The sequence below is a fragment of the Bubalus kerabau genome, chromosome 17 (genome assembly GCF_029407905.1).
Source record: "Bubalus kerabau isolate K-KA32 ecotype Philippines breed swamp buffalo chromosome 17, PCC_UOA_SB_1v2, whole genome shotgun sequence".
NCBI lineage: Eukaryota > Metazoa > Chordata > Mammalia > Artiodactyla > Bovidae > Bubalus > Bubalus kerabau.
This window is the reverse complement of record NC_073640.1, coordinates 51,350,616-51,372,592: the sequence shown is the minus strand read 5'-3', so window position 1 is coordinate 51,372,592 and position 21,977 is coordinate 51,350,616. Positions and strand designations below refer to the sequence as shown.

Genomic DNA, 21,977 nt, shown 5'->3' with positions numbered 1-21,977 from the left:
CCCATGATGGTTCTGATCACTTCTGGCCTTGGGCATACACACCCGAAAACTTGGTGACTTCAGAAAGGAGCCCCACCCTATGTGGGGCTGGGGAGGCCGGCTCCATACCTCTGGAGGAGGAAGTTGCCCCAGATGAGCAGCAGGTTGTTATATGGGTTGTAGGACATGCCCTTGGGGACCATCGGAAAGTTGGTATAGGACTCTGTCCCTAGAATCATCAGGAACTCCAGGCCTCGAGCTGGCAGGGGGCACAGCAAAGTGGACACAGCAGTGAGGTGGGGTCGCTTGGGCCTCTCCTGGCACCCACCCACTTTTCCAGCCCCCTCTGCCTTCCCCTCCTACCGTCAGGGATGAATTCCGGGATGGTGTAGAGCACAACCAGGTAATCACTGACTGCAGGTGGGGAAGACACAGCAAAATCTGAGACCCTGAGCTTTCAAGACTGCAACTGAGCAAGTCCCCAGCTCCCCAACGCCTCCAACCCCATCCCAACAGCTTCCCATTTGGGCCCACTGTTGTTGCTGTTGTTTAGTTGCTAAGTCGTGTCCAATTCTTTGCGACCCCATGGGCTGTAGCCCACTAGGCTCTTTAGACCTTCTTCATGTGAATTATAAAAAGGCACTTCCTCTAAGAGGATACAGTCCTGGGGGGCAGAGGACTTGATTCCTTGGCTGGGGAGCTCCAGACAGCCTAAACAACTGTACATGCACACATGTTAAGTTGCTTCAGTAGTATCCAAACCTAAGGACTGTAGCCCTAGAGGCTTCTCTGTCCATGGGATTCTCCAGGCAAGAGTACTGGAGTGGGTTGCCATGCCCTCCTCCAGGGGATCTTTCCAAACCCATGTCTCTTATTGTCTCCTGCATTGGCAGGCGGGTTCTTTATCACCAGTACCACCTGGGAAGCCCTATTCTCACTCTGTCAGCTCACATCAAATCTAACTGGGAGCCACAAGGCCCTCCCAGGTCTCACATCTGCTCATGCTTCCAATCTCCCTCCCTCCCCTTCCCCCTCTGCTCCAGTCTCATTGACTTCCTCTCAGTTTCCCCAGGCCACTCAGCCTGTTCTCCACCACTGCCCCTGACCTAGCAGTGGCAGGAGCCACATTTCCTTTCCGCTATCTGTTGAGCACAGATGCCACAGGATGGAGCAGCAGTTCATAACCCCAGCTCCTGCCCCTTCCCGCTTAGCAGCCCCCAGTGGTGCCCCAATTACCCAGGTCATAGCTGACCACCTGGAAATACTTCGAGGAGGTAGGGCCTACAATCTCCACCAGCATCAGTAGATTGTAGTCACCAGCAATGAATACGGCCCAGGTGATGGAGCAGTTGTCAACTAGGGAGGGAAGACAGAGGTCCAGAGAAGCCCCTCCAGCCCCGTCCCCCTCCATGGTCTCTGTGACTGCCATGTCTATCCTGGTGACTCTCCACCCGTCCCCAAGAAACTGCCCATCTTTTCCCGTGGCCTCTCCCACCCTTCCCTGCTCTCCCACATCCCCGATTGCCCCCCAACCTTCCCAAGCCCGCCCTATTCCCCACCCCCGCAGACCCATGTAGGAGAGGGGTACCTAGAATTGCATTGCACACGGACCGATCCCTGGGCAGCAACTTGAAGGACACAAGGCCATCTGAGGAGCAGAGCAGGTCAATGCTCAGGCCCTTCCCAGCCCATCTGGCACCCCACCACATCAGCTCTTCAGTTATCCAGGGTTGAATACCTGTGCCTCCTTCTTAGCCCTGGGCAGCTCTCCCCCAACTGGCCTTTCTGTCCATTCACAACTGGCCTATCAGAATATGTCTGCCTGCTGGTCACAGTAATTGGCTCAGGTCTGAGCACATGACCCAGAAATGGGCCAGAGTGAACCCTGGGATTTGTGCTAAGGCCAACGGGGAAAGACTCGCTAGGGGTGACTCAAACCAGTGGGAGATGTGAGCCCTGAGTTCCTGGATGCCATCTCTAACCCCTGTGAAAATGAGGCCAAATTACAGGGCTAATAATGATAAACCCTTGAGTAGGACTCACCATGTCCCTAGTGCTCTAAGATCTTCATATATGTCAACTTATTTAACCTTGATAGCAACACAATGATGTGGGTATTAGTATTCTCAGCACCATTTTGCAAATGAGGGTAAGCACCCGAAAAGAGAGGTTGAGTTACCTGTCCAAAGCCACAGGTGACTTGAGTTGGGTGTGTTAGAGCAGTCTCTCTCCTGAACCCATGCTATAATCCCTAGGCTATACTCCCTTGCCAAGGGATAGTCCTGACAATTCACCCTGCAAGCCCTGGATCCAGCTATGCCTGATGCTGGATCTGGGTCTTTCCATCTAAATAAGTCTATACATTTTCCACACTTAAATGATTTTTGAATTGGGCTTCTACTCTTTGAAACCAAACACATTGTGAAAGATACATTACCCCCATGCCCCACCCCGCCAAGCCCTGCCACTACAAAGGCATAAACCCATCTTGACTCACAGCCTGGGACCCCTCCTGAAGGAAGGGGTAAGAGGTGAGGGCCTGGGGTCAGAACTCTTAGGAGTGAGAGGATCCAGAGGGGTCTCTTGGGCTGCTGGAGACCCCAGACCTTACCTGTGATGGTCCCAAAGTGGACGTAACCTTCATTCTTGCCAGCGGTGAGGGCCATCACATACTCGGAGCCATTGCTGTGGAAATGCACGGGGCACAACCTCTTGATGCACTCGTTAGCCAGGACTCGAACCCATCTCTCTGTGGGGGCCAGCATAGACATTTGAGCCTGGGACCTTGAGACCCCAGATCCAGCAATGCCTGAAACCAACATGCTCCTGAGTTTTCTAGCTAAGCCAGTAAACACCCCTTTCTTTGACTTATATCTATTCTAACCTGGTTCTTCCCATTGTCAAAGTTCCCAAAGAAAGAAAGTGAGAAAAATAAAGCCTTTGGGAACACTCACTAACTAATGAAATAGGGGTTACAGTGTAAGTTTCTGTGGTCCTGTAAGTTCACATTGCTCATTTACATGGGGCAGGGGCAGGGCCAGGAGGCAGGGGTCAGAAGAACTAGGGCTTTGATATCATTTAAAAGACGAGGCCGAATCCAAAGTCTCTCTCAGGATTTCCCTGGTGGTCCAGTGGCTAAGGCTCTGCACTCCCAAAGCAGAGGGGCTGGGTTCAAGCCCTGGAACTAAACTCTACATGCCACAGCTAAGAGTTCACATGTTCAAATAAAGATTCCACACGCTGCAACTAGGACCTGATGCAGCCAAATAAGTAAATTTTTAAAAATTAAGTCTCTCTTTCCCTCCCTGATTAGTCTCCTTCATGGTCTGCCTTTCCAACAGCCCATCTCTGATTCTCTCTCTGTCTGACTTTCTGCCCCTCCCCAGCGCCCCACACTTCTCACTTGGTGTGCGTCTCTCTCTCGTATGTCTTTCTGACCCTCTCTGTGCCTTTGCATATGAGTGAGCATGCACGTGTGTCTTTCTCTCTCTGCTCCCTCCCTTCACTCTCAGGCCTCTCTCTGCCCTTAGTCGGTTCAAGACTCCTGGGAAGGTCTGGATGAAAGCCTTGCCCCAACATACAGAGGGTAGGAGGAGGCGCCTGCAGGGTGGGAAGTGATGCTTCAGGAGCTTGGGAAGTCCCTCCTACATCCCCCTCTCCCACCCATGGTAATTCCATTCCCAGGTGCCTCTAGTGATGGAGTCCCTGAAGTGCCCTCCCTGGGGCTCCAACAGGCAGGTCCCACGGCCTAAGATGCCCAGGACGCCCGGGTATGTGACCTGGCCAGTGACCCCTCACCGCTGCTGTGATTGTTCTCGTAGAGTGTGGTGTAGGTGCCTGTGAAATAGTAGATGAGCTGGTTCTGCCGGATGAAGAGGGTGCTCTCAGTGGCAATGGCATCGTAGATGGTGGCGGTAAAGCTGGCTTGGGGGCAGTAGAAGGAGCCTACCCAGCAACTGTCAATGCTCAACTGCAGGGGAGTGGAGCCAGTGGTGAGCAGGTGGCCTTGATCTCCACTCCCGTGTCCCACCTTGTGGGGAGGCACCTGCTCTGACCACTGCTTGGGATGGACACATGTGGCTGCCCCCAGGGCTCCCTTCCTACTCACCCTCCAGCAGCATCTTGGTGGCCAAACTTCCCCCAACAAACTTCCCCTGGAAGCAGGTGACCCAGGCCAGAGCCAGTGGGGGCTTTCTGTGCTCCCTGGAGTTGGGCAGTGCTCCATGTACTCAACAGGGCTCAGCACAGCTGGTTCTCCAGGCCACAGTCAGGATTCTCCTCATGTGGATCCAAAAGATTCCATGCTTGGCCTAAGGCACATTTTAATAATCCTATTCTGTGTTTTTTATATTCATTTATTTTTGACTGCACTGGGTCTTTGCTGCTGCCTGTGGGCTTTCTCTAGTTGTGGTACGAGGGCTTCTCATTGCAGTGGCTTGTCTCCTGTTGCAGAGCATGGGCTTCAGTAGTTGCGGCTCATGGGTTTAGTTGCCCCGCGACACGTGGGATCTTCCCAGACCAGGGATCAAACCCATGTCCCTTGCACTGGCAGTTGGATTCTTAGCCACTAGACCACCAGGGAAGTCCTATCCTATTCTATTTGAACAACTGGCTATCTGAACTCACTGACTGATTGCTAACCCTGGCAATATCATTAACAGTGGGAAAGCACCAGCAATGAAGGGCTCTTGCCTAAAAGATTGAGTATAACTTTAACCAAGCTTCTAGAACTCACTACCAGTTTATAGGCAATATAGGGTGTTGCGGATAGAATTTACATGTTGAAGCTCTATCCCCCAACATGACTGTGTTGGGGCCTTAAAGGAGATAATTAAGGTCCAGCGAGGTTATAAGCATGGGGCCCTAATCCTATTGGACTGGTGTCCTTATCAGAAGAGGAAGAGACACCAGAGCTATCTCTCTCTCCACTCATGCACAGAGAAAAGGCCACATGAGGACAGTGAGAAGGTAGCCATCTGCAAGCCATGGAAAGAGGCCTCACTAGAAACCAACCCTGCTGACACCTTGATCTTGGACTTCCAGACTCCAGAACTACAAGAACATAAATTTCTGTGCTTAAGCTACCCAGTCTGTCATATTTTATTATGGCACCCTGAGACTAATATTCAATACATAAGGTCAGAGGAATAAGTTAACTGATTCTATGAAGAGGAAAACAGCCAGGGCTTCCCTGGTGGCTCAGTGGTAAAGAATCCACCTGCCAATGCAGGAGACATGGGTTCGATCCTGGTCCAGGAAGATCCCACATGTTATGGAGCAACTAAGCCCTTGAGCTGCAACAAGTAACCCTCACGTGCCTCAAGCCAGTGCTCTGCAATAAGAGAAGCCACTACCATGAGAAGCCCATGCACTGCAGAGTAGCATGCATTCACCAGAGTAGCCCCGTTCACAACTAGAGAAAGCCCACATGCAGCAGTGAAGACCCAGAGCAGCCAAAAAAAAAAAAGCAGCAAACAGTTAAATTCTATAGGACCAAAGGCCTGGCTTCTTAAATTACCCGAAGAAAAAAAAAGGTGATTGATGGTTGTGGGTTGGGGGAGAGCAGACTTATAGGTGAGAAGAGAATTAAGAGAGTTTACAACCAAATGCAACATGCACATCCTGATTCAAGCAAACCAACTGTAAAACACATTTTTAGATAACGGGGGAAATTTAACTATGACCAGGTCAGATGATATTGGATTGGCCAAAAAAATCATTTGGATTTTTCTGTAACAGCTTACCAAAAAATCCAAATGATTTTTTTGGCCCACCCAATATTAGGGGCTTATTGTTAATTTTGCTGGGCATCATAATGGCATTGTGATTTTATTTCTTAAAAATCCTAATGTGTTAGAGATATTTCCTCAAGTATTCCCAGAATTTACAAGTGAAATGGTATGATGGCTAGAATTTTCTTTCAGACATTCTAGGGGAAAAAAAGTAGGGCAAAAAAAAGCAAAATGTTAATTATTGAAGCTGGGTTCATCATACAATTCTCTCTACTTATGTGTTTGACTGAAAATTTCCACTAGAAAGTGGAATTTTCTACTAACTTTTCCAACAAAAAGCATAAATCAGAGATTTCCCAGTGGTCCAGTGGTTAAGACTCTGAGCTTTCAATGTCCAGGGCATGGGTTCGATTCCTGGTTGGGGAACTAAGATCCCACATGCTGTGCAATGAAGACAAGAAAAATTTATTTTTTACTTTTAAAAAGTATAAATCAAAATAAAACTCTAGGCTCTGCTGCTAAGGGAAATTTTACCAAGTTAAGAGGAACATAAACATTCTCACTTCCCTACCTATTCAGTACATGAGAGATTTCTGCAGACTACAGACTCTTGCTATGCCTGGGCAAACTAACGTGCACCCTCGCAATCTGTCATTTTGATTGGTATCACAATGTATTGCCCTGTTAATATTTAAAGTGCTGCCTCTGTTTTTTGGAAGAAATACTTGGAAAATTTCTTTGTTAAACTAGAAGATCATCACATCTCCCCTCTTCCTCCACATGCCTGAGAAAAAGAAAAGCTGTGAGTCAGCTGGATTTCTTTTTTTCTTTTTTTTTTTTTTTGGATTTCTTATTTGAGCAGTGATTGAGAGTTCTGACTCATTTCCCCCAACAAGCAGCCTGTTGGGGTTCTCTGACCACAATGACTGAGTCAAGGTGGGCGAACGGTGAGCCACACCAAGTGGAAGGAATCCTGTGATTTGAGGGTTAGAAGATAATGGGAAAGATATTTCCCACTGGATGTGGGCCTGAGAAGATGCAACCTTTGCAGTTCCAAGCCCAGAGATGTTTGAGCATAAAGTCAATCATTTGAGCAAGCTCTGGGAGTTGGTGATGGACGTGGAAGCCTGGCGTGCTGCAGTCCATGGGGTTGCAAAGAGTTGGACATGACTGAGTGACTGAACTGAATTGAACTGAACTGAAAGTCAATACAGAGGAACCAGGTCTGAGAAATGGAGAGAGAGAGAGAGAGACTCAGATTTGGTGACACTGTTTGAAATCCTGGATCAAACTGGACCTGAAGTCCTGAATTTTTTTGGTTACATGAACCAACAAATTCCCTCTTCCATCTTTGGCAGGTAGCTAGTTGGGCTCAACTCCATTTCTCCCATTTTCCTTGGTAATGGAGTTTTAGCTGGGTATGTGCCAGCCAGGTGGAAATTAGACTTCCCAGCCTCCCTTGAAGTGCATGTTGCCAACTGACTAATTCCTCAGCAATGGAATGTGACTGCAAGTGAAACTTGCTTAAGAGAAAATAGCTTGCCCTTCACTTCTGCTCTTTCTCCTTCCAAGCTGGCTTCAATATGGACATGGGCATGATGCAGCTCCAATCACACGGGTAAGATCAACACCTGGGGCCTAGAAGATGGTGAAGCAGGAAAGTAAAAGAGATTGGGGTTTCTCACATCTGGACTGTTTGGCAAATGAGCAATACCATCCATTTAAGCTGTTCTCTCTCAGGGGTCTCTTTGATACAGCCTCTATTAAAAAAATTTTTTTTTTTTTGGATGCAGCATTCAGCTTCTGGAATGTTCTCTGACCAGGGATTGAACCTGGGCCACAGCTGTGAAAGCCTGGAATCCTAATCACTAGACTTCTGGGGAATTCCTGTTACAGCCATCTAAACGTGACCAACACAAGGTTGAAGATAGCTGTATAGTGTGTATGTGGGGGGCGGGGGGGCGGGGGTTGTCCTTATGAAATCCTAGGGGCAGTTGACAGGAGTGCTGAGGGGTGAAACAGGAAGAAAGAGGGAAAACAGCAGAGACAGCAATGTGGGAAAAGTCCTTCTGGTTAAAATATGAGAATAAATAGACTTTGATTTTGGAGTGACGGAAATCCCTTGGAAATAGAGTTGGTGATTGCACAATACCAATATATTCAATGGTACTACACTGTTCACTTTTAAATGGTGAATTTTATGATTTTCATCTTGATAAATTAAAAAAAAAAAAAAGAAGGATGCCTAAAGTTCAAATTGCACCTTTAATTCTCATGACATAACTCCCCTCCTTTGCCCTCCAAATCTCTTCAGCAGAATGCATTGGCTACATCTCTCCTATGGGTGTGTTTGGGTCAAGAGCGTGAAAACTGAACAAGGTCTGTAGAGACCTGGGTCAGAAGCAGAGAGAGAGCTGACAGGACAGCTTTATAGGCCAGAGATGTTCTATAAACAGGAGGAGTTCAACAGAAGCAGGAATTCAGAGCCAGAGGGAACTGAGAGAACATTAACCCACATGGGGCTGTCAGAAATCCATGTGTGGGAGGACTTCGCTGGTGGTCCAGTAGCTAAAAATCTGCCATTCAACCCAGGGGACGTGGGTTCTATCCCTAGTGGAGGAACTAAGATCCTACATGCCTCGGAGCAACTAATCCCATGGGTCACAGTACAAAAGATGCCACATGATGCAATGAAGATCCCGTGCGCTGCAACTAAGACCTGATGCAGCCAAATAAATAAATAAGTAAACAAATATTAAAAAAAAAAAAGAAATCATAGATGGCACTTTCAATTTTGATGGGAGGAGGTTCAAGCAGTCTTTAGGGGTTGCTGTGGTCCACATTGCTATCTTAGACAAAATTAACAACCAGCATCTTGTCCCCCCAGCTTGTGGCAAAGCTACCCTGATTTCACTCCGGGGGAGTCATCCTTTCACTGTCTCTTGTCTTTGGTACCCTCCTCATTAGGATAGATCTCATGACTAAGCCAGCTGGCATGCTCCATTCTTTTGGGACATATGACCCAAGCTGGGGCCATCAGGACCAAGCAAATAAATTTCAGGAATTTTTAAAAAAATCTATTTGGGAAAGAGGTGCTTCCTTTCTCTGCCTATGAGCTGGGATGATATGAATCACTTTGAGGATGGAGTTAATCCAGAAGAAGTGAAGCTGAAAGTTGGAGTCCTCATTTGAGCCCTGAATCAAGCCAGGCCTGCAGGCTGCTCTGTGTCCAGGCTTTGCAGTTGGGTGCACCTATTCAATCCTATTTCTTTGCTGAAAACAAACTGGTTTGGAGTTCTGCCTACAACTGCAATTAACCCAAACATGTTTGTCTTTCACACTGAAAGGACCTTGCTTCAGATGCTACTTCCATGTTTTGGAAGTAATATAGGCTCACAACGCCGAATTTGAAACCCTAGAGGCCAGGTGTATACTGAAATTCAGAATTTTCCAGTGTTTAGAAGGTAAGATGACACATATATGAGGTTTCCTCAGTGGCTCAGGAGTAGAGAATCCACCTGTAATGCAGGAGATGCTGGAGCCCCCTGGATCGGGAAGATCCCCTGGATTAGGAAATGGCAAACCATTCTACTATTCTTGCCTGGAAAATCCCATGGACAGAGGAGCCTGGCGGGCTACAAAAGCATTGGATATGACTGAGTGACTGAGCGCACATCATGGCACATATATACCACCCAAACACCCAGTGGGGCCTGGGGCAGCACCCCATAATCAAGTGCCTTAATATTTCTGCAGGGCAGCATCAGAATATTATTAAATAGAATGCATAAAGATTAAAAAAAAAAAGAAGTCTTTGTTAGCTCAAGTCAGAGTTTCTCGACAAATGTGTTTTAGCCTTGAATTGTGAAAATGCCATTTCAAAGATTTGGGATTTCAGAACTACAAATGGTGACCTATAAATAATAATAGCTTCAACTCCCATATTACTCATTCTGGGTCTGACTGCTATGCATTTGTGCCATTCTCAGAATCATTCTGTAAGGTAAATATAAATATCGCTCCCATTTTACAAATGGGGAATCTGAGGCCAGGGTAGGAAGCGACTTGCCCAACATCACACAGCCAGGAGGCAGCAGAAGGAGGATTTGAACCCAGCCTGCAGAGTCTGTCTTTTGTTGATGTTATCTGCCTCTTCTGGGCTTTGGTGTGCCTTTGGGGACCCCTTCCGTGGCTCTGGGCCCCTTTCCACTTTAGGAGCTGAAACCCAGACCACCATCTGCCCTGCAGTGACTCACCTCCACGAGAAAGAAGTCCTTGAAGTTTGTGTCGGTCAGTAGGATGGCCTTCTCCTCAGGGATGCCGCCCAGGATGAGCACGGGTGTCTGGTCCACAGTGTACCACAGTGGCCTCGACGGGACATTCACAAAGTGCCGGGGTATCAAATGGAAGAGCTGCGGGGCAGGGGCCAGAGGGCTGCTCAACAAGCCCCTCTCTTCCCACGGTTCTGTCTCATTTAAGATAAAACCTAAAGAACTTACCCTGACTCACAAGGCCGTATGCAATTTGCCTCCCTCACCTCTCTGACCTCATCCTCCACCACTCTCCCCCTTGCTCACTTTCTCCCGGCCACATGGGCTTCCTCACTGCTTCTCAGAGACTTTATACCAACTGTTCCCTCTGCTCGAAATGCTCTTCTAGTAGCCATGTAATTCCTGCCTCTGCTCCACCAAGACTGTGCTCAAATGTTGACCTCAATTACACCTTTCTTGAGCATCCATTTAAACACAGCTGTCCCCTCCTGTGTGTGTGTTCAGCTGTGTCTGACTCTCTCTGACCCCATGGACTGTAGCCCACAAGGCTCCTCTGTCCATGGGATTTCCCAGGCAAGAATACCACAATGGGTTGCCATTTCTTACTCCAGGGAATCTTCCTGACCCAGGGATCAAACCCATGTCTCCTGCGTCTTCTGCATTGGCAGATGGATTCTTTAGCCCTAAGCCACCTGGGAAGCCCCCACCACCCCCTCTTACAGAGATCTAATTCCCCTCGGTCTGAATTCTCTCCAGCACACTGACCACATTTTAACCTGCTGTGGAATTGACCTGATCTCATGTGTGCTGGTCTGGTGTCTGTCTCTCCCACTAGACTGTCAGCTCAAAGAGAGGGCACGGATTTGGGTCTGTGTGTTCACTGTTATGTTCCCATGGTGCCACACTCTGTGCTCAGGAAGTGCCTACTGAATGAATGAATGCACTGTGATTAAGAATATGGGTGCAGGAGTCAGGTGGACACAGTTTCAAGTCTGTGGGCAAATGGCTCCATCCTTTTGGGGCCTCATTTTGCTCCTCTTTAAAATGGGTATGTTACAGGACCTTCTCCCAGGTCACTGTCAAGACTTAATGTGTATTTAGCAGAGCATGGCACCAGGGCGCTTCCCATCACCGGGGCCCCCTCACCTCATTTCCCACAGTGAATTGGAGTTCGTGGTCTCGCCCTCTCTCCAGGAAGCCGTTGATGTTCACATGAAACCTGAAGGTGGGTGTGGGGCAAGCACGGTTGCGGGCTCCGGCTGCTGCCAGAGCTCACAGCCACTTCCCTGCCCCTTTCCCTCCCTGAGGACCACTCTTGTCTTCTATGGGAAACCGGCAATTAGGAAGCCCCTCCCAGAGTCTCCATGCCTCACCCAGCCCGGGGATCGGGAAAGGGCACCTTTTATTGGGAATGAAGGGCCCCAGGCCATTGCTGCTAACGTCCACGCGCATGACCACGCTGCCGTTCTTGATGGGCATGGGTGTATACCAGCTCATGAGACACACCTCCTCTGCATCACATCGCTCTGCTGGCAGGCGGTGGGCACTGAGGCTGCTGAGGCCTTCCAGTAGCCTCCTCCCACCCCAGCCACAACCACTGGGATCCCCCCGCAACTTGGCATGTTCCATTCTCAGCCATGGATCCCCCTGGGGCCTCTGTGTGGCCCCATCTGGGCCCCGGAACCTGCTGAGGCCTCCTTGGCCACCCCCCTCCCAGGTCAGAGATCCCTGTGAGGCCCCCAACCATCCCCACATCCCCATCAGGTCATAGGCCCCTCTGATGTTCCTAGCCGCCCCTTGAGACCATGAACCCTGCTGAGGTTCCCTGGCCACGCTCACACGGCCACGCCCCCACCCACCAGGCAGGCTGTGACCCTCCAGGCTCACCTGGGCTGCGGAAGGGGGCTGCCTCCATCTGGATCTGCAGCTGCTCTATCTTCCAGCGATGGAAGTTGACTGGGGACTGGAAGGTGACCAGCACCACTGGCTTCAGCCCTGTCAGGTGGCCCTTGCGGACCAGGGCCTCAGAGGACTGAGGGCAAGATGGCCCCACAGGGGTGTCCTTAAGAGAGCCTGTGGGTCCCCCTGCCTTGACCCCACCTTTACTAGCCCGCCTTCTTCCTAGGCTGGGTCAGGGGAACAGACTCTCCACCGTGGGAAGGTCAGAGAACATGGTCTAGGTTTGGGGCTCGGGAGAGGGACGGAACCAGTCTAGGAGAGGGGCGGAGGTGCTTTCGGCTGGGAGGGAGTCAGGAGGTCTTCCCGGAGGAGGTGAGTCCAGAGCAAGGTCCTCAGACAGAAATTAGACATAGGGAATACACAGGGCAAGAAAGCATAGGAAAAAACAAAATGTAAAGGTGGGAGCACCTGGCACCCATAACTACTAGCAGCATCTTCCCTCACTTCAGGGATTCCATTCTCACTCTTGGGGCTTCTGGTTTAGGGACTGGGATCTGGGGTATGATGGGGCAGTTAGCCCCTGGAGAAAGGCATGGCAACCCACTCCAGTATTCTTGCCTGGAGAATCCCACGGACAGAGGAGCCTGGAGGGGCTACAGTTCATAGGGTCACAAAGAGTCAATCATGAGTGAGGTGACTTAGCAAGCAGGCAGGCAGGGGCAGTTAGACAGAAAGGAACTAGGGACGAGGGTGACCGGGCAGCCAGGGACAACCTCCCAGAAATGCCAGGATCCTGGCTGGGCTAAGAAGGGAGGGCAGGGCTTAGAGCAGCAATCCCCAACCTTTTTAGCACCAGGGACCAGTTTAGTGGGGACTAAATTTTTCCACTGACCAGGGTTGGGGGATGGGAGGAAGGTTTCAGTATGATTCAAGTGCATTACATTTATTGTGCACTTTATTTCTATTATTATTACATCAGCTCCACCTCAGAACATCAGGCGTTAGATCCCAGAGTTTGGGGACCCCTGACTTAGCGTGGAGATGGAAGGAGGAAGACATGTATTCTAGGGTATATGCTGAGCTGTGCTTAGTCATTCAGTTGTGTCCAACTCTGCGATCCCATGAACTGTAGCCTGCCAGGGTCCTCTGTCCATGGGGATTCTCCAGGCAAGAATACTGGAGTGGGTTGCCATGCCCTCCCCCAGGGGATCTTCCCAACCCAGGAATGGAACCCAGGTCTCCCACACTGCAGGAGGATTCTTTACCATCTGAGCCACCAGGGAAGCCCATGCATACTGGAGTGGATAGCGTATCCCTTCTCCAGAGGATCTTCCCAACTCAGGAATCAAACTGGGGTCTCCTGCATTGCAGGCGGATTCTTTACCAGCTGAGCTACCAGGGAAAACCGGTTCTAGGGTATAGAACAGCATTAATATTTCATTTTTTGGCTGGACCATGCGGTATGCAGGTCCCTGATAAGTGATCAAACCCATGCTCCTGGCACTGGGAGTATGGAGTCTTAACCACTGGACCACCAGGGAAGTCTCTAGAAGAGCATTAGAAAAGGCTTGGAGGCAACCCCAAGAGACAGCTGTGCTCAAGTCACTGTGGGCAGGGGTGTGGGGGGAGCTATGAGACACGGGTGGGAGATTTAATTAGTCTGATTCCTTTGGCACAGGCCTTCATCCTGAGGAATGCCTCGGCCCAGGCCCTTTCAATCCTGCCCCCTATACCTGTCCCAGCCCTCCCTCTGGCTTCCAATCACAGGGGAGCAGGTGTGGGTGTGTTGGGGACCTCTTCCTTATCAGGGCTATAGTGGCCACAACTGCCCTGGTGCTGTCCACCCTTAACTCTTGTCTGGACCAAGCATCAGCCTCCTCCCTGTCTCCTTGCTCCTGCTCTGCCCCCCATTCAATCTGTTAACACCTGAATCCCATTGCATCCCTCCTCTGTTCAAAACCTCATGGCTTCATCTCACTAGAGAGAAAGCCAGGTCTCACTCTCCCCTCCCACTGTCCCCCTTGCTTAGTCTGCTCCAGCCACACACGGGCTCTGGGAGGTTCCTCATATACACTGGCTTCGGTCCTATTTCAGGGCTGCTGCACCTGCTGTTCCTTCGGCTCCAATGTTTTCCCCAGTTGTCTCACTTTTCATCATTCAGCCCTCTGCTCAAGCTCTTCAGAGATCTTCCCCAACCATTCCAGCTAATGCCTTCATCTCATTTTATTTTCATCTTTGCACTGATTACACTAATAAGTTGTTTTCTGTATTTACTTGTTGATTGTCTGCTTCCCTGGTAGGCCGAATCCAGAAGAAAAATCAGGCCACATTGTTTATCACTGTACCACTTCCCCACCCCATTGTGGAAAAAAAAAAAAAGAGGGTCTGACTCAGAGTTCAGTGTTGCATAAATAGATAAAGGAATGACTATCAGGCTTTCACAGATAAGGAGAGAAGGTTGATGGAGTCAACTCTCTGCCCAGGTCACACTCTAGAAACTTATTGCTAGTGTTCACTTTCTATGAACCAGCCACTGTGCTCAGTGCTTCACACATATTTAATCATTTTATGAAGTGGGTATGATCATTATTGTAGCCTTGTTAAGGATGAGGAGACTTTGGTACAGAGAAGTTAAGTGACTTGCCTGAGATCACTCAGCTCTTATGAGCAGGACTGGTGTTTGAAGCCAGGCAGCCTGGCTTCAGAGCTCAAAGGATTCACAATCATGCTATACTTCCTCCAGATAAATATGAGTCCACAGTAGATTCAAACCCAGGTCTGTAGCCTTCAGAATTTCAGTTCTAAACCACAACATTCTGCTTATTTCAGCCAAAACAATCTTAAAGAAGAACAAACTTGGAGGACTCAAACTTCCCAATTTGAAAATTAATACAAAGCTACAGTGATCAAAACAGTGTGGTACTGGCATATGGACATTTAGAACAATGGAATAGAATTATATCCAGAAATATACCCTTATACTTATGGGCAATTGATTTTTGACAAGGATGTCAAGACAATTCAATGAGGAAAGAATAATCTTTTCAGTCCTGGCATAACTGGATATTCATAAGTAAAAATTAGACCCCTACCTCACACCATATACAAAAACTAACTCAAAATGAATCAAAGGCCTGAACGTAAGACCTAAAACAAACAAACAAACTCTTAGAAGAAAACATGGGAGTAAATTTTCATGACTTCTGGTTAGGTAAAGCCTTAGACAACACCAAAAGGACCCGCAACAAATGAAAAAAAAATTGATAATTGGGCTTTATCAAAAATTAAAACTGTGGTGCCATTGTATGATATGTGAATTATATCTCAATAAATGCCAAGCTTTAGTGCTTTAAAGGACATCATTAAGAAAGTGAAAAGACATGGAAAGTGAAAAATATTTACAAATTATATATCTGAGAAGGAACTACTTTCCAGTATATAAAAAGAAATTTTATAATGTGACAATAAAAAGACAAATAACCCAGTTTTTAAACGGGCAAAGGATCTGAACAGACACTTCTCCTAAGAAGATAGATAAATGGGCATATGCTAATGGGCATATGAAAAGATGTTCAACATCATTAGTTATGAGGCAAATGCAAATCAAAACCACACTGAGATACCATTTCGCACATATTAGATGACAAGAATCAAAGAAATGGACAACAACAAATGACAATATAGAAAAACTGGACCCCTCATATACTGTTTATAAGAATGTAAAATGACATGGATTTGCTTTGGAAAACAGCCCAGCAGGTCCTCAAAAGTGAAACAGAGTTATCATGTGACCCAGAAATTCATTTCCTAGGTATATACTGAAGGGAACTGAAAACAGATGCTTACACAAACACAGCATCATTCATAATAACCACCCCCAAAGTGGAAATAACTCAAATCACTATCACTTAATGAATGGCTAAGCAAAATGTAGCACATCCATACAACTGAATATTGTTGTTCAGTCGCCCAATCGTGTCTGACTCTGTAACTCCATGGACTGCAGCATGCCAGGCCTTCCTGTCCCTCACCATCTCCCAAAGCTTGCCCAAGTTCAAGTCCATTGCATCGGTGACTCAGCCATAAAAAGGAAATACTGATCCATGTTATGGATGGGTCTTGAAAACATGTTAAGTGGAAGAAGTCAGATACAAAAGGCCACATATTGCTTGATTCCATTCTTATATGAAATGTCCAGAATAAACAATTTCACAGAAGTAGAAAACAGATTAGTGGTCTCCAGGGGCAGCTTGCAGAATTTTAGTTCCCCAACCAGGGATCAAACCTATGCTCCCTGCACACCAAGCCAGGACTCCTAGCCACTGGACCACCAGGGAACTCTTGAATTGTATATTTTTAAATGGTGAATTTTAGGACATGTGAATTCTATCTCAATTAAAAAAAATATTTTCTTTACTTTATGAGGAAAATATGTTTCTTTTTCTTTTTGACCCCAATATCTGGCATGTGGGATCCTAGTTCCCTGACCAGGGGCCCAACCTGTGCCTCCTGCAGTGGAAGCTTTCAGTCTTAACCACTGGACCACCAGGGAATATCTCTCTGGTTTTTTTCTTTTCTTTTCTTTTTTTAATGGAAATTAAAAGCTAACAAGCACCAACTATGTGCCTGGTGAGATACCAGGAATCTTCTTGAATCTTTAAGGTCCCTAGGGTTCAATGGTGGCATGCCTATTTAAATGTTAGAAAGGGGGAAAACTGAGGCCCCAACAGAATGAACATCCCCTGCCCCCGCACACACTCACCACCTCTCCTGTGCAGGAGTAGTTGATCTTCAGGTAGTAAGGAAAGCCCAAGTATGTCTGCAAGGAGATGGTGAGCAAATGTCCAGAGCCCAGAAGGGTGCAGCTCCAGGACCTCTCCCATTCGTCTGCCCCCAGTCCCCTCACCTCGTCCGGGTCGATGGGCGCGTCCACTAGCAGGTCGAACACTTTGTCCACTGTGTACAGCTCTTGATCGACGAAATGATCGATCGCGTCGTTCTTGCCTACTGACTCTAAGTTGTTCAGGACAACCTGCCAGGTGCACTCCTGCGTTTCCTGTATCGCCCACAACCTCCACGGTGCCAACAGCACCACCAGCAGTGCCCACAGCGCCCACAGGACTCGGAGCCTCGGCCACGGAGCAGGGCCAACAGGGAACATCTCGGGCAAGTGGGTAACGTGGCTTCTACCTGGAGAAGGCGGAGGTCACCAGCCGGCCAGACTGTTCTTGGTAGGCGCCGTCTTAGATCCCGCCTTATTCCTGCGCCCCGCCCAGTCCCTGCTCCTGGTCCCGCCTCTGCTCAGATGTCTGGCCCCACCCCTATTCTTGCTCCTCGCCTCACTCCTACTTTTGCTCCTGGCTCCGGTCCTGTTCTTGCTCCAGGTTCCTTTCCTGCTCTCGCTCCTGGCTTCTCGTCTGTTCTTGCTCCACGTTCCTCTCCTGCTCTCGCTCCTGGCTTCTCTCCTGTTTTTGCTCCCGGGTCCGCCTGTGTTCTTGCTCCTGGCTTCTCTCCTGTTCTTGCTCCTGGCTCCACCTCTGCTCCAGACCTCCGGCCGGCAACTACTGCTCTTCCGGACCCCGCCTCTGCTGCTACTCCAGGGCTCTCCCCTACTGTTGCTCCTGGCCATGCCCCTACCTCTGGTTTCGCCCCGCCTCCCAGCCTCACCCCTTAGCCTTGCCCTATCCTTCTTTGCTCTGCCTGTGCTCTGCCTCCGACCCCTACTCTTCAGTCGGTCTCTATTTCTGTTTCCCGGTTTAGCTATGCCCCACTTATTGCCCCCAGTTCCTCTGCTCGCATACCTGTGCCTGGCTCCGCCCCCACGTCTTGCCCCGCCCCCCCACATTTCTCCGCACCGCCCCTTTCTCCGTGCTCGGGCCCTGCCCAGGTACAAGATCCTGCCTCTAGACCCGTCCCTCTCCCGAACCTGTACCTTCCCCACGCCCCACCTCTTCCCTTGTCCTCGCTTCGACTTCTCGCCTGTAGCTTGCCCCTCGCTAGTCTTCTGCTCCTTGTCCCTCCCCTTATCGATCCGCCCTCCCCCCTCATCCTGGGGGAGATGTTCTTCCCAAGCCCGTTCTTTGCCCCGCCCCCTCATATGACACCGCCCCTTCTCCTTAGAGACCCTTTCTTTGCCTTGGGAACTCTCCTCGCCATTGGCCTTCCGATCGCTCCGCACCCTCTCTTCGCCCTGCACCTCCTCGTTCCCTGCCGACGTTCCCTTGTCTGTCAGCACTTTCTCGGTCCTCACCTTCCCCCTGAACCGCGGTACCTTGTCACCCCCCTTCTCGCCACCTCTTTCCATGCCCTGGATAGCCCAGCTCTAAGCTCCGCCTCTTCTAGCCCCGCCCCTATTCATCGCCCGGCTTCTTCTCTTGGCCTCTCCAGGCACCTCGCCCCGCCCTCTCTCCGCCCTGCCCGTCCTGTGCCCAGTCCCTGGACTCTCCTCCTTTTCCTCAGCCTTTCCCCGCCTCGCCTCCCCCCGCCCCTCTCCTCCCCTTCTTAACCCCGCCCCCACCCCCTGCATCCCTCCCAGGGAGGCCCCAGGCACTCCCTCTTCTCCCTGCCCGGTGGTACCAGTCACTAAGTTAAAACCGGTCAACCGTCACTCTGCCGCTCCAGTCCCGCCCCTCTTGCCCGGTCTCAAAATGGCCGCCTACACTTCCACAACCGACTTCTGCTTTTCGCGAGGCACGCCTGCTTCACCCGCCTGTCTCCGTGGCAACGCGCTTCCCGACTAGCGTTTAAGGCTTAAGGGACAGAGGGAGGGAGAACTCGCGCGGGCCCTGGACTGCAGAGGGAGCTGCGGACGAAGTTTGTGATAGGAAGGCCTTCAGGGAGTTCCTATTGGTGGTTCTGGCCTACTTATCCTTCTACCCAATCAGACTTTGATATCACAATTCTAGTGAAAAAAAAATTAGGGCTCCGTGTGGGAAATTAATCTGAATACGGTTTAAAACCCTCCTCTGCAGAACAAAGACAAAGGCAGTCATGTCATAGCGTTGTCTTGAGAAGTCAATAAGATAACACGTGAAGACTACCTGGCACAAATAAATATTCAATAAGTTAACAGTTTTCACTGGTACTCTGACGCCTACCAGTTAAGGCCTCAGACTGTCTTTTTATTTTATTTTGCTGCTGGGATCATAGTTACCCCACCAGTGACTGAACCTGAGCCCCCTGCAGTGGAAGCCTGGAGTCCTTGCCACTGAACCGCCAGGGAATTCCCCAGTCCATGACTTTTTGATGGACTGAAAAGCTGACTTTAAACTCCAGTGGTTTTCAAACTTCAGAGTGCATTAGACTCAATCAGAAGGGCTTGTTAAAACAGGTTTAGGCTCCACTTCCAGGGATTTAGATTCCCTGAAGTCAGGTATGGATGTGAGAGTTGGACTGTGAAGAAAGCTGAGTGCCAAAGAATTGATGCTTTTGAACTGTGGTGTTGGAGAAGACTCTTGAGAGTCCCTTGGACTGCAAGGAGATCCAACCAGTCCATTCTGAAGGAGATCAGCCCTGGGTGTTCTTTGGAAGGAATGATGCTAAAGCTGAAACTCCAGTACTTTGGCCACCTCATGCGAAGAGTTGACTCATTGGAAAAGACTCTGATGCTGGGAGGGATTGGGGGCAGGAGGAAAAGGGGACGACAGAGGATGAGATGGCTGGATGGCATCACCGACTCAATGGACGTGAGTTTGAGTAAACTCCGGGAGTTGATGATGGACAGGGAGGCCTGGAGTGCTGAGGTTCATGGCAAAGAGTCGGACACGACTGAGCTACTGAACTGAACTGAAGTCTTTAGATGGGGCTAGAGCATTTGGATTCCAGGTGATGCTGATACTAATGGTCTGGGGACAACACCCTGGGAACCTTCCATACCTCCCCAGGACCCCAGGGAAACATCCAAACTAAATTGTTTTCCAGAGTTCTGCGTAAACTGATGCCTGTTGTCCCTCCTGTCCACTCATCTGTTTCTCTCTGTGGTCCAAAGCCTAGTCTTGAATATCCTTGATCCAGTATGCTGGCTCTCCTCTGAACTGTGCACACACTATAAACCCCTTCTGGAATACCATTCCCTACTTTGTCACCACCTGAGCATTTTCCTTCCTTCATGTCTTGTCTGTGATACAGGAGCAGCCCTCATCCCTCCCCTGACCACACTAGGCTATGGCTGCCTGGGAATGGGTCTCTGTTTCCCACTGCATCACAGGCTCTGTGAGGGCAGGCCTGGGGCTTTGTCTATCATTGTTGTTTCCAATTCTATGCAACACAGCACAGAATAAGTGTTCCATGTAAATAAAGAGCTGATGAAAGTCTGTGCCCCTCCACCCCCTAGCCCATCCCCACAGACCAGGGAGGGTGACTTCATCTGAGGGAAGAAACTCAGCAGCTGTGTACCTGAGCCCTTCTAGATTCACAGAAGCTGAGAGACTGGGGTGTCCTCATGGTACCCCCTGACTCTGGAATATAACCACACCAGGAAAAAGTGCCTCTGTTACTGACATGCCCAACGTACACCCTACAGTTTCATTTATGCTAGCAAAAGACTAGCAGCCACCCACATGTCCATTAGTGAAACATGCAAATAACTTGGACTTCCCCAGTGGCTCAGTGGTAAAGAATCCGCCTGCCAGTGAGGGAGCTGCAGGAGACGCAGGAGACATGGGTTCGATCCCTGGGTCAGGAAGATTCCCTGGAGTAGGAAATGGCAACCCACTCTAGTATTCTGTGGGATGTGTGTCCTAGAGGAGGCACAGCAGACATAAAAAAGGATATAAGGGACTTCCTGATGGTGCAGTGGATAATAATCCACCTGCAATGCAGGGGACACGGGTTTGATCCCTGGTCTGGGAAGATTCCACATGCTGAGGAGCAACGAAGCCCGTGCACCACAACTTCTGAGCTGATGTGCTGCAACACCTGAAGCCTACAAGCTTTAGGGCCCGTGAGCCACAACTATATGAGCCCCTGTCCCACAATTCCTGAAGCCTGTGCTCTGCAATGAGAAGCCCACGTACTGCAACAAAGGGTAGCCCTTGCTCACTGCAACTAGAGAAAGCCCACACACAGCAATGAAGACCTAGGGCAACCCCAAATAAAAACAAATTAAAAAAAAGAAAAGGATATGAGACCTACTCTTGTGCCTCTGAAATGATCTCTGAATGACACTGAGTTGGTAAAAAAAAAAAAAAAGCAAGATGCAGAAAAAGAATATTAGAAAAGCATATAAAAATTATATATGCATATATGAGACATATAATATGAAAATGGTGCAGAAATGAGCCAATATTTTATTGAGCACCAGACAGTATTCTAAGGAGCTTTACAGATATTGCTTAATTCTCCAACAAGTCCACGAGGTAGGTGCTGTTATACCATTTCACGGATTGGCGAACAGCACAGGAAGGTGAAATGAGTGGCCCAAAACCACAGACTTGGGAATGACAGAGTTCAGATTTATACCAAGGGACTTTGCCTCCAGAGTCTGTGATTGTAATTACCCCACCATTCAGTACCACTTTTGCAAAGTGAAAGAAAAAAAATTAATGACACACGTATACACACAGGTATATTGCTGGTACATGCCTAGGAGACCTGAGAAAATCTATCATCACAGCCCACATACAGGAGAAAGACTTATTTCTATTGAATATTCTTCTACTTTTTCCATCTTTAAGTGTGCACTTTTTTTTTTTAAAGTATCTGAAATGAGCAGGGCCTGGTTTCTTTTAGAGGAAGGAATTTGGAAGGAAAAGTGGTGCAGAGCAGAAGCCAGATCACACAGGCACCTTCCTCCCTCAAGTAACTGCCTCTCACCCAGCTGCTGACTTTAGCAGCAGGGTCATCAACTGTGCTGAGGAGCCAGGAAGGCTGGGAGACTGAGAAAGAACTAGATAGTGGATATTTCTGAGCCTCCATGTGGCAAGGTGACCAAAAAAACAAAGATCCTCATCTAAATCTCAGTCTTGCACTTCCTGTGTGATCTTGGATAAGTTATATAACTTCTCTGGGCCTCCTGTCCTCATCTGCAATATGGAGAATATACATGACTTACAGAGTTGCTGAGGGCATAAAATAAATTCTGGTGTATCAAGAGCTT

At 49.0% G+C, this 21,977-nt stretch overlaps 1 protein-coding gene across 1 annotated transcript in view; it reads right to left on the bottom strand.

Annotated features, from left to right (window-relative positions):
• The window catches only part of CATSPERG (cation channel sperm associated auxiliary subunit gamma), a 30,672-nt gene extending 12,853 nt beyond the window's left edge, over positions 1–17,819 (bottom strand). Inside the window, exons 1-13 of the mRNA XM_055554343.1 lie at positions 17,549–17,819; positions 16,788–17,071; positions 16,644–16,700; positions 11,870–11,945; positions 11,382–11,508; positions 11,129–11,201; positions 9,968–10,123; positions 3,778–3,949; positions 2,591–2,728; positions 1,568–1,627; positions 1,216–1,335; positions 343–393; positions 109–238 (exon numbers count right to left, since the gene is read on the bottom strand). Coding sequence (XP_055410318.1) covers positions 109–238; positions 343–393; positions 1,216–1,335; positions 1,568–1,627; positions 2,591–2,728; positions 3,778–3,949; positions 9,968–10,123; positions 11,129–11,201; positions 11,382–11,508; positions 11,870–11,945; positions 16,644–16,700; positions 16,788–17,071; positions 17,549–17,726 — 1,622 coding nt within the window. The 5' untranslated portion in view covers positions 17,727–17,819. The remainder of the gene's footprint in view (positions 1–108; positions 239–342; positions 394–1,215; positions 1,336–1,567; positions 1,628–2,590; positions 2,729–3,777; positions 3,950–9,967; positions 10,124–11,128; positions 11,202–11,381; positions 11,509–11,869; positions 11,946–16,643; positions 16,701–16,787; positions 17,072–17,548) is intronic.
• Positions 17,820–21,977: the final 4,158 nt, after the last annotated feature.